The sequence below is a fragment of the Neodiprion fabricii genome, chromosome 1 (genome assembly GCF_021155785.1).
Source record: "Neodiprion fabricii isolate iyNeoFabr1 chromosome 1, iyNeoFabr1.1, whole genome shotgun sequence".
Taxonomy (NCBI): Eukaryota; Metazoa; Arthropoda; class Insecta; order Hymenoptera; family Diprionidae; genus Neodiprion; species Neodiprion fabricii.
The window spans coordinates 5,830,754-5,845,478 of NC_060239.1; the positions used below are offsets into that span (position 1 = coordinate 5,830,754).

Sequence of the window (14,725 nt, forward strand, 5' to 3'; positions counted from 1 at the left end):
TTTCATTTTCAAACGTTGTTAAAGACCTCCGCTGCACTCCCGCCGCAGCCGCCGCGGTCGATAACGGCTATCAACCTTCGGATGCACGTTACATACCTACGACAAGTTCGAGCAACGAAAGCTGGAAACTCGATGTAATCGGGGAATGGTAACCGTCGTTTGAACACTACGTTCGACCGGTGTTGGAATACAAAAACACTTTTTATTTAATGCGAAGAGAACAAGTTACATAGGATTCCTGTCTTGTGAATTCATTTTAAAAAATCACGCCAGGTGGTGTGAGATTGATCATACATCGTGAATTAATGATAATTACACCGCGCAGAAGCGTTCGATCAGTCCTGTTGCTTGGCGTCCAAGAATTCTTGTAGGCAGCATTCGGTTGGCCGAGTATCGAGCCATTTCTTTATGTTAGGAATCGCGTTGATCTTGTTCGCATGCTCTGTCAGAGCAGCGTGATTCTTCAGAGTGTCGAATCCAATGACAAAGTCGAGGTATGGCTTCAGCGAAACGAACCACAGGTCGGCCCAAGTCAGCTGAGTGAAATTCGGGAACATTGAAATCAGCTCAAATGTACAGGCAAAGTTGCGATCCGAATTTTGTCATACCTTTCCACCGACGAAGTAGCCGCCATTTGCTTTCACCCGATCTTCAAACCTGTTCAAATAGAATGGAAGTTTTTCCTGCACAAGCTGTTCCTTCCTTTTGGATTTCGCGATCTTGTTCGCCTCCCACAAGTACTGACTGAATACTAAAAAAGCAGAATTTGTCCAATCAAATATCAAAATGAATTTTACCGAGTTCCCGTTACCAAGATTCCATGCGTGAAGTTGACGTTGATCGTTGTCTTACCATTTCTGTAATCGTTGATCGTGTCTACCATGGAGTCGATTTCCAAATCTTCCAGTTTGTTACTACCGGTCAAGTTGAACTCTTTGGCCAAGTATCTGCCGATCGCCAAGCTCTGGTTGTAAACCTTCCCGTCGATTTCCAATAACGGCAACACTCCGTAGGGTGTCTCTTATTCGTGCGGAGACAAGAAAGTAAAGGAATGAATAAATTAGAGGGAACGGGATACGAAGCTCGGTGGAAAACCGGAAAGCGTGTCCCATGAATTTTCAAGAAAACAATCTTACCGCGTTGGAACTTCGGCCAAGTCGTAATATCGTGTCTCACATCTTCAAAATCCTGATCTGCATAGCTGAATAGATATCGCACAAGTTCAGCTATTCCCGTCGTCTTGAAATAGATCAGTTTGTACTGGGGCATTTTTGTATTCTTATCAGATGTAAGATTAAAGTACCGTAGGTAACGAAATTTTCGTATCACCAAACGCACGAGCCCTGCACGCACCCAACCCTCGACTCTGTTGATTCGGAACAAACTGAGCTTGGGTCCTGTCCTCAAAGCTGACGATGAGTCGTAACGAACCAGTCGCGAAGACTACGCACCCGGCTGGCAGCCAATGGGGAGCCTCTTTAGATCCTTGATGAGACGTTTGAGGAAAGTCGGGAGGTTATTATGCTGCTAACAACGCGGCCCATCGTTAAACTGTGTGTCCTTTGTGCGACTCGGCTGTGTGACTGCCGTTGCAAGTTGGGCCCAAGCACTAATTGACTAATTTTGAAGCATAGGCATGACGTTAACGGTCGCCGATAAAGCCTGAGGCTGCGTCGGTTTGACGTCGCTTTGTGTCACTGGGCGTTGAGTTGACATTCCGTTCAACACTTTGGAGACTTGAGAATTCTTCGTAATTTTAAATCTAGAAAAACGATGGTCTCTGGCTGAGAAGAATAGCAATCTTGGAAAATAATAGAAACCGATTGCACTTGAATCGGAGACAATTGGGCCAACTAGTGTGGAATTAGGGACGCGCTTTGAAAAATCTAATGCCATACTGTGAAATACGATTGGAATTAACCCAGAGAGAACAGGATATAGAGAGACGGTGAGAATAAACAATTTTAGATCCGATTATTGCCTACATCAAACCGAATAATTTTCTTCGTAGAATGAATATTCGTGCACAACGAACACGATGTAATTTGGTAAAATTAGCTTATTCACGGAAGTAATTCGGATGGCAATTCATGACGAAATGAAGAAACCGAAATTTGGGTAAAAAATGTATTTCTCGAATCGTGATCCCAGTGATGTGCAATTCGAGAAATAACTCACGACTGGTGTTCGTAACTGGTTTAACGTTCGGTCCGCTGATTCGAGCGATGTATTTCAGTGATGTAATGTAGGCGGCGATCCACGAGTCAATAAGAGTGTGCGAATAAAATTTGATTGACATAAATGTCACAGGCATTTATGGAATCGGCTTGATATGTCGCCTCACGACAGATTCTCAGTCGGCGAAACAGGCAAAAAATGTTCTGCTGGAGCGGAAGAAAAGTATTAATATATTTAACACAGAAGACAATCTGTTGTTTGCTCTATGTGTGAAATATTTTTTATTAGATAATATAAGGGCACAGTTACTGTATACGTGAGAACAGGTAAACAAACACAACCGCTCTCTACTACGGTCTAGGATCAATTATGTTTATTTCCTGTCTTCTTACATGGCTATACTTCTTGTATGCTACGTCACATATCCTACAACAATCTTGTCATACTTTTCAACACACGATCTCAAAGTATAATCATGTTGAAATTCGTAACGAATTGGGCTAACGCCGGGTCATTCGAAATTCTACAATAAAATAATTACTGACTTGGCTTAGCTTCGGGCCAATTCGAATGTTCGACACGAATATCCTCGAACTCGACGCCGCCGTAACTCGGAAGAAATCTAATCGGGCCCCCCAAGCCCACGATGTTAAAGTATGTTGCTTTATATGCGGGCATTTTGAGTGCAACGGAACACTGAAAACAAATTTCAAATGTTTTCAAATATTGTTCCCGCTTTTAATGCTCGGTTCGCGTCCATTGTCGGTTGGTAACACGGAGGGTTACCGACCACTGAGCTGTCAAGGACAATTATATCACATTGACTATGTGCACGTGCTTCTCGTATATATTCTTGAAAAACTGACTATCTCTAGCAGGAGAAATCATTGTTGATGCAGAAATAAGTGCAGTTCTGCTTTCGAATCCAGGTGAAGCGGCACAAACCATCAACGAAAATCGCTGTGCTGGAAGCGATGAAAGTTCAACAACAAAAATACTGTAGAAGAAACGTAGTATTTGGAGTCAGTCAATAACAGTCAACACTCGTCAGAAGACTAACTCGCTTGATATCGATTGAACAGATAGGTATCTGGCACATAAGATTTCGCTTACAATAAATAGAATATTCAAGCAATTACTCTGTTTACCGTTCCTTCAAATTTCGATTGATGAGGTCTACGGAAACCGACGGTGAAGACTGTTCGTCGTTCAACACCATTATGCTTACTTGAGTGAGGACCGAGGTGGGGCAAATCTTGACCACGTGATGGTGATACGCGTGAAATTTAGTATGGTGGAGGGCAATGAAATTGTATTTTTGCCAATCAATCGTTAATCACAGTAACACGTAATTGCAACATCTGTTTGTCACAAGGATTGTGGCCTTACTTATGTGACTAAATATGATGCAATTCTCAACGATCAGTTTTGTTCATTGTAATCGATAATTTTATTTTACTATCAATAATTCCCTTCAAGACTTTCATTCATAATTTAACATCTCATTCAGCTCTTAGTTGCTGTACCAGTTTGTTTGTTTAATTCGAAATCTTGGAACTTTTACCATGTTCGTTGTTTTCCGCTGTACGGCGTAAAATTAGTCGTACAGATGTTGAATTCTTATCACACGTGTATGAGTGAGTTAGTTGATTCAGATTTGCCATGGGTTCCTTGGTGATTAATGCGATACTTTCGAGGTCAACTAATAAGGAGTTTTTGGTCTCTTCGCCACCCAGGCAGCGATTTTAGGCAACGCAAGAACTTTGTCTACCAGTCGTCTCAAGTTTGGGTAATCCTTTGCGACGTCAAAGCCCATGAAACTGTTTATGTTATCGTAAGCTGCAGCGAAGAACAAATCCGCGTAGCTGAGCTGTAAAAAGTACAGAGAAAAACCTTACAAGAGGATGAAAACTGTATCAGTGAACAATTTGCGTGACAATATGGATTCTTAGGACATTACCTCTCCTCCGTGAAAATAGCCAGCGTTATCCTTTAACATTTCGTCGAACTTTTTCAAATAAAAGGGAAGAGACGCGTTCACCAGAGTCTCTCTTTTCTTAGCCTTCTCATCCGGATTCGCTTCCCAGTAGTAAAACGCTGCGACTGTAAAATTGTACAAAAACGCACGAAATGACAGGTGCCAACGAAGCTAGACGCTTAAAGTTTGGATTGGAGTGTTACCCACGTTTTCTGAGGTCGTAAACCGAATTTGCGATAGCATCGATTTCCAGGGCGTCTAAATCGGTTTGGCCACCGATGTTAAACTGCCGTGCAAGGTAACGACATATCGGTAGAGTTTGGTAATAAACCTTTCCATCTATCTCGAGAATTGGTACCTGGCCAAAAGGCATAGCTGGAAAGAGAATTAAAAATTTACAGATATTCAAAGCCACTTTCTAAGCCGAGATATCATAAATTATTGATCACAATGGTCTTGATCACGGCACTGATAAGTGTATCCTCTGATAATCGAGTGGTTACGGATAAGAAGTTTTTGATTTTATTGGACGATATAAGAATATGAGATTAAAACTGTAATAGATGATACGAGACACTTTCAAGGAAGTTTGGGAACCTCATCGAGGCGGAATAGCTCATCCTGAACCAACCGCTCTGAAGAAAATTTCATGATAAAACAAATCTTTAAATTCTCACATTTTTCGTTCAATCTTAGTGCTGAACAGCAATATATTTTTATTTATTGAACACACACAATTTCGATCCAAAATTTAGCAATTTTTGTTCTATGATACTGATACTTTTCTCAAGTTGTTACTGTCACTTTTAACCAGAGTACTTCAAATTCATGGACACAACGTATCAATACTGAGTAAATAAATTCGGAAAATTGAAACAAATGCCTACTGTTTTTCCGTGACTTCCAAACCTCCTCTAAATGTCAACGATAAACATTGCTTACTATGCTTGATTGCCGGCCACTCGTTTTGTCTGTCTATACGCACATCTTCGAAATCCGCACCGCCGTAACTTAGGAGAAATCTTATCGGTTCTCCCAGACTTGTCACATTGAAGTAAGTTAGCTTATATTTCGGCATTTCTTCTGTGGGAAGATTTTTAAATAATATCAAATATTGCCTATCGTACAAATAACGAATCTTACATGGAATACCAATTGTTCGTTGCTTGCAATGAGTCAAGTGTGATCAGAATTCTTAAAACTTTCGAATCGACTCAGTACAGTGACACTCAACAATTCAAATTTGCATCGAATTCTTTGCACTAACTAAGAAGATAAGAACCCAAAAGAAACGTATAAAACTTCATATCTCTGTAATCACTGTAATATATAGATAAAATTTATCAAACGACTTTTCTTACACTGTGGAATTGAGATAAGCCTTTCGCGCGAAACCCAAACGGTGAAGACTGTGGGTCGTTCAACTGGGATACCAGCTTTACCAAGATCAAAAGTGGAACACGGCTGCGACCATGTGACGCACCACGTGGTCTTACGTGGGGGGAAAAGGATGTCAAGTAGCGCACACCGCGTTGCGTGCACTAATAACAGTGTCGAATAACAATCGTGATTCTACAAATGTCCTGTCTAGTCCTGTCTAGACCGCAAACAAAATGCCAATATCTGTTTGACGTTGGATCGAGAGTGAAATAGGATTTGAATAAATCAGCCCACCTAACATCAAGTTAAACTGTTACCTTTCTGTATTAAACGATTGCAAAAAAAAAAATTGTCAAGTTCAGTTGACGACTTTTTAAGAAAAGAAGCAATGTCACAGAAAGTCATGATGTGGTCATTGCACTATGAAAAGATATACTCTGCGTAAATGAAACTACTGGTTCGGTTAGCTTATTGTTAGTAGTCATAATATTATAGTTTCGGTGATTATACGGTCATTATTTATACGTATGCATTTCAGACTGCACCGATGCACACATTGCCATTATTTTACAGGTCGTTCCATTCAGGTTAGCACAGCGAAATATTCTTGAAAACAACGTACGTATTTAAAAGACAGTTGTTTACAATGAAACCTCCACCAAATGACACGTACCCTGAAACTTTGATGTTCTCAAGAATACATTATTTCCAAGATATTCCGCTGTGCCGACCTCAATGGGCCACCCTGTGTGATAAATTAAAATACCAGTGACAATAAAGTCTTTTGTAACTTTTATATCGACACTTGTCCTGCCTTGTCTTCACGGGACTAGCTTGATCATCGTGACCAGTCAATTTTTTGGTATTACTCATGTATTCTTTGGTGCTTCAATGTAGCACGGAGTCGCATTGCAGTAGTTCTCGGATAATGGTGGTACTTACGTGACCGTGTGCGGTTATCTATTCATATCTACGTAGCACTTCGTGTTAAGCATCCGCGTAAGATAAACCGATCTTATATAATAAACATTTACCTGGGGTTTAGCCACATACAACGCGCCAGCGACAAGCGTGACGGAAGCTGTTGGTAGGACTCTGATTGACTGTGGAAACCTGTATATCGACGGGAGAAGCGTTATGTCGAGTTATAAGTTGACTTACTTCGCAATAGCGGGGCTCGCGGAACCGATCAGATTCCTCCTCAGCTACGGTGGAATCGATTACGAGGATAATCGCGTGCCTCATGAAAATTGGCCAGCGATCAAACCGCGTGAGTATCAGCTGGATTTTGAAGCGACCGATTGTTCGTTCCTTAGCTCGGAGCAAGTAAAACATTAACTTTTAGAATTTTCTCCTTAGAAACGCCCTTCGGACAAGTTCCGATTCTTGAAGTAGACGGGAAGACGTTGTATCAGAGTAACGCGATCGTTCGCTTTCTCGCTAACAAGTTGAAATTATTCGGCAGTAGTGAATTGGAACACTTTGAGGTCGACGCTCATGTTGAAACCATTGGCGATTTAAGGAGTCGTAAGTGCAGCCATGGACAAATTTCAACGAATAACGCTGCTTAGATTCATGATTTTTTTAAAATCTGTCGTACATACTTATTCTCTAGTACTGTTCAATTGGACCTGGGCTGAAACTCCGGAAAATAAAATTGCGAAAGAGGCAGAGATTCGAAAGAAGGCGGCGTTTTATTTGGGCAAGCTTGAAGCCTCGGTAAAAGAGAACGGCGGGTATTTTGTCGGTGGGAAGGTAAGTCAAGGTTAATTTTATCGGACAAGCAACACGCAACGCACTGATATGTACGGTCTTTTGTAGTTTGTAATAATCAGAAGACGTTTCTTGTTCAATAAGAAACTCATTCAATCTTATAAAACCTGATACTGCAGACATTCTTTCATTGTTACTCAATACGATGATTGATTATTTAATTCAAAGGCACTGCAGGAAATAATCGAACGCATGAATTTTCTCATTGCAGTTGTCGGCTGCGGATATTGTTTTCGCTGGATTCAATTACGTTTTCAGCTACATCCTGGGAAACGAATTTCTCGCAGATTATCCGAACCTGAAAAATCTCGTTGAGAAAGTCAATGCTCTACCGGGTATCAAGTCACACATTGCTAAACGGCCGAAAACGCTTTGTTGAAATTTAATGGCAAACGGATCAGGATCCGCGTTTGTATAAAATGTTTGGATAAAATGGAAACCTGCAAAGCTCGTCCCATCGAAATTATCAGTACAATTATATATTCGGATTGAAAGAACAAATAAATAGAGCTTCGAATTGTTGCCGTGCGCGAAAATTTGAATCACGCACTAGCAGTGTTATATTTATTTATTTTCCTTACATTCACTCCTCGATAATTCTTTCACTCGAAAAACTATTTTTTATTTTATAATTCAGCAATGCTTGTAAAAATTCAACCACGAGCGCAGATTGCAGACTTGTAGATATACAATTGCAGTTCTCCCGGCCCAAGCTTGTATTTTAGCATATTGTTTGTCAGAGGGTTTAATAAGAAACATTGAACACTTGCTCTTATCCCTTTTGAATATATTGACTTCTGTACAAACGACAGATGTCACACAGAATATGCATCATTCATTGCTACCAGTAAGTTGAATGTGTCGTGGATTCCTTAAAATATTGACCTTTTTTTTTTTTTTTCTTGAAAATCAAAGGAAAATGCCACTAAACAATTCAAGTTCCCGTCAGTTTCCCTATATTGACCAAAAACATAATAATAGGAATAAAATTGGTCAAACGTTAGTTACTTCTTCGAATTCGAACAAGTCTGACGCGCGAAACTCGGACGGTAAAGCTGTGACCGTGTGCCACGTAACGCAACACGTGGTCTTTGAGTCGGGTGGGTGAATATCAAGCAACGCATACGTAAACAACAGTGCCAGAAACAGTCAAGAGCGTGCAAACAGTGGAATACTGTTAAGTTTTTTCACATGTGATTCAATCGCACGGTGAACGTGCTGCACGCTGCGTCCTAATTCAAATTTCTAACATTCACTAGTTTTAATCGTATTCTCCTGACTCAGAATTTCCCCAAACGGTTGGCTCATTTCTGAATTCTCTTATTAAAACGGAATTCACTTTCGTGCTAGCTTCAATCCTCTTCTACGATTCGTCGTTTATTTATAATTTGCCTGTTTCGCCGAGGCAACCAATGGAGTCTAACCAGAGAGAGTTCGTTTGAGGTCAAACTAATCGTAAGCTTCGCTGGCTACTCTATACAGTGAAAGTCTCGAGGGCAGTTCAGTGCTCGACAAGTTGCGAGAGAGTCTAGAATTTTTCAAATATTTCCGTGCCAGAGCTCATCTTCAGAGGTTTATTACTGTGCATTTGTGAATAATGCCTTCTTACAAGTTGACTTACTTCAATTTTACGGGCCTGGGAGAGCCTGTCAGGTTCATGCTGAGCTACGCCGGTATCGATTTCGAAGATGAACGGGTCAGCGACGAAGAGTGGCCGCAATACAAGCCACGTGAGTAAAATGCAACCGATTCTTCTACGATCCACGGGGTTCAAATATAGTTTATTCGACGTGGCTTAAACCGTTTCTGTAGTTATGCCAATGGAACAAGTACCGGTGCTAGAGATCGACGGGAAAAAATATAATCAGTCGTTAGCGATCTGTCGATTTATCGCTAAGAAATCTGACGTCTATGGCCGCGACGATATCGAAGCACTGCAAATCGACAGTGCTGTTAACAGCATCAACGATCTGCGACATGGTAAATGCAATTCGGATGTGTTTCACAGGGTGAATTGTTACGGGTGAAACTAATCGCGACGTGAAATTTTTCTTCAGAGATGGCCAACTATTTTTGGAACACTCGACCCGAGTGGACGCCGATCTTGAAAGAGAGAGCGTTTGAACGACTGGGATTTTACCTTGACAAGTTCGAAGCGATATTGAACGTCAACGGCGGTTATTTTGTGGGCAAAAAGGCAGGTTTCTGCTTGCACAAATGAAATTATTTTCGGCACGTACCGTCACGATTCTCTTCTAACCGCATTCGGTTTCTTTTGCTGCAGCTGACGTGGGCGGACATCTTTTTCGCTTCGTTACATGATTACATGTCCTCCATGGCGGAAAAGGATATAACCGCGGGTCATCCCAAATTGAAAAATGTCTTCAACGAGGTATGCAATCTACCGAACATCAAGTCTTACTTGGCCAATCGTCCGAAAACAAAATTCTAATCAATCAGCTCATCGTCAAGTTTAATTACTACCTTTTTTTACCAATGGACTGTACGAATGTAATAAAAATTGTGAAATCCTACAGCTCATAATTTTTCAACAAAGCGAACAAAGTCACGCAAAGCTTACGACTAAATCATTATTTATTAGGCAATGACAATGTCTTACGTAAATTTTATCTCTATACCTTCCCTGCCTTTCCATCGCGGAACCGGCTCAGTCATCGTGACTGGTCACTTTAAGATATTACCTGTAGAAGTCACAGTTTTTGCACTGTTGCAGTCAGTGTTGATGTTGTCTTCAGCGAGTGTTACAAATATCGCAGACACGAGGTGACGAATGGATGACTATTTGTAGTTACATATTCGTATCCACGTGACATTTCATGGTCAGTCGTGTGTTCCGTTATAATAAGTGATATCTGTAGACACAGACGATATCGTATCATTATCATCGGATAGATCGACCGGTGTATTTAAGATCTAGCTCAGTTTTAGCCGCATATAGCGCTCAAGTGTCGAGTGAGACGGAAGTTTTTTGCGGAGGTGTGATTAACCCAGTCAAAACCTGTAGAGCGACGCGAGAAACATCATGTCGAATTATAAGTTGACGTATTTCGAATTCGCGGGGCTGGCGGAACCTCTCAGGTTCCTTCTTAGTTACGGTGGAATCGATTACAAGGATAATCGTTTGTCTCAAAAGGATTGGCCAGTGTTCAAACCACGTGAGTGTCAAATGAGATTTTGATTGCTCAACGAAACTAATGATTTTTTTTTTTTTTATTTCAAATGGAGCGAAGCAAACTTTAACATTGAAAATTATTTCCTCATTGTCAGAGACACCTTTGGAACAAGTTCCGATTCTTGAAGTAGACGGGAAGACGTTGTATCAGAGTAACGCGATCGTTCGCTTTCTCGCTAACAAGTTGAAATTATTCGGCAGTAGTGAATTGGAACACTTTGAGGTCGACGCTCATGTCGAAACCATTGGCGATTTAAGGAGTCGTAAGTCCAGCCATGGACAAATTTTAACGAATAACGCTGCTTAGATTCATGATTTTTTTAAAATCTGTCGTACATACTTATTCTCTAGTACTGTTCAATTGGACCTGGGCTGAAACTCCGGAAAATAAAATCGCCAAAGAGGCGGAGATTCGCAAAAAGGCGGCGTTTTATTTGGACAAGCTTGAAGCCTCGGTGAAAAGAAACGGCGGATATTTCGTTGGTGGGAAGGTAAGTTCAAGGTTGATATTATCAAACGGTCGACACGCAACAGACTGATGTACAGTCTCATTTAATTTGTGGGAACGGGAAGACATTTTTTGTCAATTAGAAACTCTCACCTATTATAATAACAATTTTTGTAATTTCAATTAACTTCGACATTTTTTGTTGCGGGTATTTTTTAAACACGACTTATTGCGACTCAAGCTGTAATCGACTATCATGTAATTCGAAGCCACAGCGGAAGATAATCGCATCTGCAACGTTTTCCATTACAGTTATCGGCTGCGGATATTGTTTTCGCTGGATTCAATTACGTTTTCAGCTACATCCTGGGAAACGAATTCCTCGCAGATTATCCGAACCTGAAAAATCTCGTTGAGAAAGTCAATGCTCTACCGGGTATCAAGTCACACATTGATAAACGGCCGAAAACGCTTTGTTGAAATTTAATGGCAAACGGATCAGGATCCGCGTTTGTATAAAATGTTTGGATAAAATGGAAACCTGCAAAGCTCGTCCCATCGAAATTGCCAGTGTAATTATGTATTCGCATAGTAAAAACAAATAAATTGGGCTACGATCTGTTGCCGTATGCGAAAATATGAATTACTCAATAGTGTTATATTTATTTATTCGTTTTACACCGAGCCTTCGATAATAATTCTTGTACTTGAAAAAGTCGTTGTTAATTTACAATACATCACTGTATGTGGAAATTCAACCACGAGCACAAATTATACACTTCTAGGTCTACACAACTGCGGTTCTCCCAGCCTTGTCAAGTTTGAAATACGTATGTTTGTATTTTAGCATTTTTTTTTTTCTTTCTTTGTAATCGGAAGTTGGAAGTGATGTGAATCATATTTCCGTAACAATGTATTCAGCAAAATGTCATCCGAGCGATGTATAATTCGAAAAATAACTCAGGCACGTCTCTGGTTCGAGATAATATGTATTTCAGTGGTGTAAGGTAGGCGGTGATCTACGACTCAATAAAAGTGGGTGAATAAATTTCATTGAATATAAAAGCCGTGAAGGAAGCGACTTGTTAGGTTACGTCACAGTGGATTATCGGTCAGTAACACACGAAAAGGAGGTTTGCTGGAGCGGAAGAAAGGTTAAAGAAATTGATATATTTAACACAGAAGACAATCTATTGTTTGAAATACATGGGGTATATTTTTTATGAAATGATAAGTGTACGATTTTGTCATTACGTTCTTATTATTCTTTTCAACACACTATCTCAAGGTATAATCATACTGAAATCTTTCAACTTAGTAACAAAGTCTGGGTTTTCTTTCCATATCAATAATCAGTCTTCGGGCTTTTCGCCAACCACGCAGCGATTCTCGGTAAGGCGTGAACTTTATCAATCAGTTGTTTCAAGTTTGGATAATCCTCAAAGACGTCATTCTTCATGAAACCTTTTATGTTATGCTGAACCGCGGCAAAGAACAAATCCGCATAGCTAAGCTGTGAGAGGAAAGAGAAGATGGCATTGAAGCAGCGAAAGCGTGTATCGTGCAACCGAGGCTTGTGTTCAGAGAGGAACTATTCTTCGAAGCTTACCTCGCCGCCGTGAAAATAGCCGCCGTTTTTCTTTACTACATCGTCCAACCTCTTCAGGTAAAAGGGAAGCGTCGTGGTAACCAGGGTCTCCTTTTTCTTTGCCTTTTCGGCCGAATCTTGCTCGAAGAAGTACAATGATACCACTGGAAAATAACACAGGACGTAACGATAAAAATCGGTTCATCGGTACGGAAACCGGAATTCGGAAATGTCTAATTTGTCGTGTGATAGCCAGTCGATTAACATATTGAATTACTTTTTCTGAGATCATGCACAGTATTTGCGGCGGCGTCAATTTCCAGAGCGTCCAGATCGCTTTTGCCGAGAAGGTTGAACTGCTTTGCGAGGTAACGACAAATCGGTAAAGTTTGGTGGTAGACCTTTCCATCTATCTCAAGAGTTGGTACTTGGCCGAAAGGTGTTTCTGAAATATCGAATCAATCCCGATTAGTACGGTTTGAAGAAGTCGTGCGGCGTTATCTATGTCCAATCGACACGTCGCACGACTCGGCGATATCTACAACTCTGGGAAAAATCGAATAACGACAAGATTTGGGCTAACAATAATGCCGGGTCATTCGAAATTCTACAATAAAATAATTACTGACTTGGCTTAGCTTCGGGCCAATTCGAACGTTCGATACGAATATCCTCGAACTCGACGCCGCCGTAACTCAGAAGAAATCTAATCGGGCCCCCCAAGCCCACGATGTTAAAGTATGTCAGTTTGTATGTACGCATCTTAACTGCGACAGAACACTGGAACAAAAAGATATTCAATTTTTTTCAAATCATGTTCGGTTCGCGTCCATCGTCGGTTGATAACACTGAGGGTTACCGACCACTGAGCTGTCAAGGACAATCATATCACATTGACTATGTGCACGCGCTTATCGTATATATTCATGAAAAACTGACTATCTCTAGCAGAAGAATGGAGAAGAAACGTCGTATTTGGAGTCAGTCAATAACAGTCAACACTCGTCAGAAGACTAACTCGCTTGATATCGATTGAACAGATAGGTATCTGGCACGTAAGATTTCGCTTACAATAAATAGAATATTCAAGCAATTACTCTGTTTACCGTTCCTTCAAATTTCGATTGGTGAGGTCTACGGAAACCGACGGTGAAGACTGTTCGTCGTTCAACACCATTATGCTTACTTGAGTGAGGACCGAGGTGGGGCAAATCTTGACCACGTGATGATGATGCGCGTGAAATTTAGTATGGTGGAGGGCAATGAAATTCTATTTTTGCCAATCAATCGTTAATCACAGTCACACGTAATTGCGACTCCAGTTTGTCACAAGCATTGTGGCCTTACTTATGTGAAATTTTATGAAATATTTTTAAGATGGTTTGGGAAGCTCATTGAGGTGCGGGCGTTGTGAGAGGTGAGCCTGTGATTATACATGCAAGAGCTAACCCTGCACAAACTGCTGTGAACGAAATTTCATGACAAAACAAATCAACAAAATCTCACGTTATCCTGTAAAAGTATTTCGTAAGTTCAAGTTTTCCATTATTGGATAGTAAAAATAGGTTTATTGACACAGAAATTTTGATCGTGTGCAAAAATTCCAAATACTCGACAATACTGTCAATCATTCTCTTCTTTGCATCAACCACTCCGTTCTTTTTGAATTATCTTTCAGATATGCTTGTATAAGGTCGACTAAAAACACTAATTACAGACTCGTAGATCTATGGATTCAATGGGGAATGAGCGTTGAAGAACATTCTGTAATGAAACGATTACTCAAGGAAGAACTGCAACGTCGATAGTCAGTTCATAGGAGTAAATATCAGAGTAGTTAGGTATGCATGTTGTTCGTTCGTAACCGGTGCTAATCTCCAACAGAATCGTGGTTCGAAAGTGGGGATAATTAAAGGCAATTAGAAACGAGGCTTGGTGTATAGACTACCATGGTGGGCCAACGTAGACGGGAAAGAAAAAAAATTTATGATCTTTGCTGAAAATGTTTTGATCCAAGCTACAGTCTGTCCATATTTTCTCGCTGATAATGAAGCTACGTAACTTGTTATCGGCACTCAGAATCAGAGCTACCAGGGAGTTGAGATTTGTAACGAAAACAGCGCGAATAATTCGGATCAAGTGAGTCGTTATCAGACACCATGACGAACCGCACGTTGAGTTACTTCG

The 14,725-nt window shown here is 40.6% G+C and overlaps 4 protein-coding genes across 10 annotated transcripts; 2 read left to right on the plus strand and 2 right to left on the minus strand.

Moving 5' to 3' along the window:
* Window positions 1-180: 180 nt before the first annotated feature.
* LOC124180842 lies at window positions 181-5,641 on the minus strand. Its single transcript, XM_046566700.1, has 10 exons — window positions 5,518-5,641; window positions 5,099-5,239; window positions 4,364-4,531; window positions 4,139-4,281; window positions 3,882-4,048; window positions 2,724-2,874; window positions 1,137-1,443; window positions 853-1,020; window positions 609-751; window positions 181-536 (listed from the first exon to the last, which is right to left on the minus strand). The coding sequence occupies exons 2-10, from the start codon at window positions 5,232-5,234 to the stop codon at window positions 336-338; spliced, it is 1,584 nt and encodes a 527-aa protein (XP_046422656.1). The 5' UTR covers window positions 5,235-5,239; window positions 5,518-5,641; the 3' UTR covers window positions 181-335.
* LOC124184937 (glutathione S-transferase-like) lies at window positions 2,426-14,447 on the minus strand. 7 transcript variants are annotated; one of them, XM_046575189.1, is made up of 6 exons: window positions 13,402-13,540; window positions 13,168-13,318; window positions 12,816-12,983; window positions 12,560-12,702; window positions 12,278-12,463; window positions 2,426-2,675 (listed from the first exon to the last, which is right to left on the minus strand). In XM_046575189.1, exons 1-5 carry the CDS (start codon window positions 13,423-13,425, stop codon window positions 12,296-12,298), a joined length of 654 nt encoding a protein of 217 aa, XP_046431145.1. In that variant the 5' UTR covers window positions 13,426-13,540; the 3' UTR covers window positions 2,426-2,675; window positions 12,278-12,295. The 7 variants fall into 7 exon arrangements, with proteins under 7 accessions (XP_046431145.1, XP_046431154.1, XP_046431162.1 ...); XM_046575198.1 differs by having other exon boundaries at window positions 2,426-2,655; window positions 12,249-12,463; window positions 13,402-13,539; XM_046575206.1 differs by lacking the exons at window positions 2,426-2,675; window positions 13,402-13,540 and adding an exon at window positions 14,155-14,447 and having other exon boundaries at window positions 12,115-12,463.
* Window positions 5,967-7,861, plus strand: LOC124184934 (glutathione S-transferase-like). Its single transcript, XM_046575173.1, has 5 exons — window positions 5,967-6,009; window positions 6,582-6,806; window positions 6,896-7,063; window positions 7,152-7,291; window positions 7,521-7,861. Exons 1-5 carry the CDS (start codon window positions 5,982-5,984, stop codon window positions 7,686-7,688), a joined length of 729 nt encoding a protein of 242 aa, XP_046431129.1. The 5' UTR covers window positions 5,967-5,981; the 3' UTR covers window positions 7,689-7,861.
* On the plus strand, window positions 8,503-11,593 carry LOC124180864. Its single transcript, XM_046566753.1, has 9 exons — window positions 8,503-9,039; window positions 9,122-9,289; window positions 9,367-9,506; window positions 9,594-9,759; window positions 10,005-10,093; window positions 10,335-10,485; window positions 10,598-10,765; window positions 10,854-10,993; window positions 11,263-11,593. The coding sequence occupies exons 1-9, from the start codon at window positions 8,907-8,909 to the stop codon at window positions 11,428-11,430; spliced, it is 1,323 nt and encodes a 440-aa protein (XP_046422709.1). The 5' UTR covers window positions 8,503-8,906; the 3' UTR covers window positions 11,431-11,593.
* Window positions 14,448-14,725: the final 278 nt, after the last annotated feature.

Coding starts and splice junctions, on each gene's coding strand:
- LOC124180864 (XM_046566753.1), top strand. CDS start 8,907: ATGCCTTCTTACAAGTTGACTTACTTCAATTTTACGGGCCTGGGAGAG. Junction 10,766..10,853: donor CATTGGCGATTTAAGGAGTC/GTAAGTCCAGCC, acceptor CTTATTCTCTAG/TACTGTTCAATTGGACCTGG. Junction 10,994..11,262: donor GATATTTCGTTGGTGGGAAG/GTAAGTTCAAGG, acceptor TTTCCATTACAG/TTATCGGCTGCGGATATTGT.
- LOC124184934 (XM_046575173.1), top strand. CDS start 5,982: ATGAAACTACTGGTTCGGTTAGCTTATT. Junction 6,807..6,895: donor TTGGCCAGCGATCAAACCGC/GTGAGTATCAGC, acceptor TTTTCTCCTTAG/AAACGCCCTTCGGACAAGTT. Junction 7,064..7,151: donor CATTGGCGATTTAAGGAGTC/GTAAGTGCAGCC, acceptor CTTATTCTCTAG/TACTGTTCAATTGGACCTGG.
- LOC124180842 (XM_046566700.1), bottom strand. CDS start 5,234: ATGCCGAAATATAAGCTAACTTACTTCAATGTGACAAGTCTGGGAGAA. Junction 4,532..5,098: donor GTGGCCGGCAATCAAGCATA/GTAAGCAATGTT, acceptor TTCTCTTTCCAG/CTATGCCTTTTGGCCAGGTA. Junction 4,282..4,363: donor GGTTTACGACCTCAGAAAAC/GTGGGTAACACT, acceptor ACAATTTTACAG/TCGCAGCGTTTTACTACTGG.
- LOC124184937 (XM_046575189.1), bottom strand. CDS start 13,425: ATGATTGTCCTTGACAGCTCAGTG. Junction 13,319..13,401: donor TTGTCCTTGACAGCTCAGTG/GTCGGTAACCCT, acceptor TTTTTGTTCCAG/TGTTCTGTCGCAGTTAAGAT. Junction 12,703..12,815: donor TGTGCATGATCTCAGAAAAA/GTAATTCAATAT, acceptor GTTATTTTCCAG/TGGTATCATTGTACTTCTTC.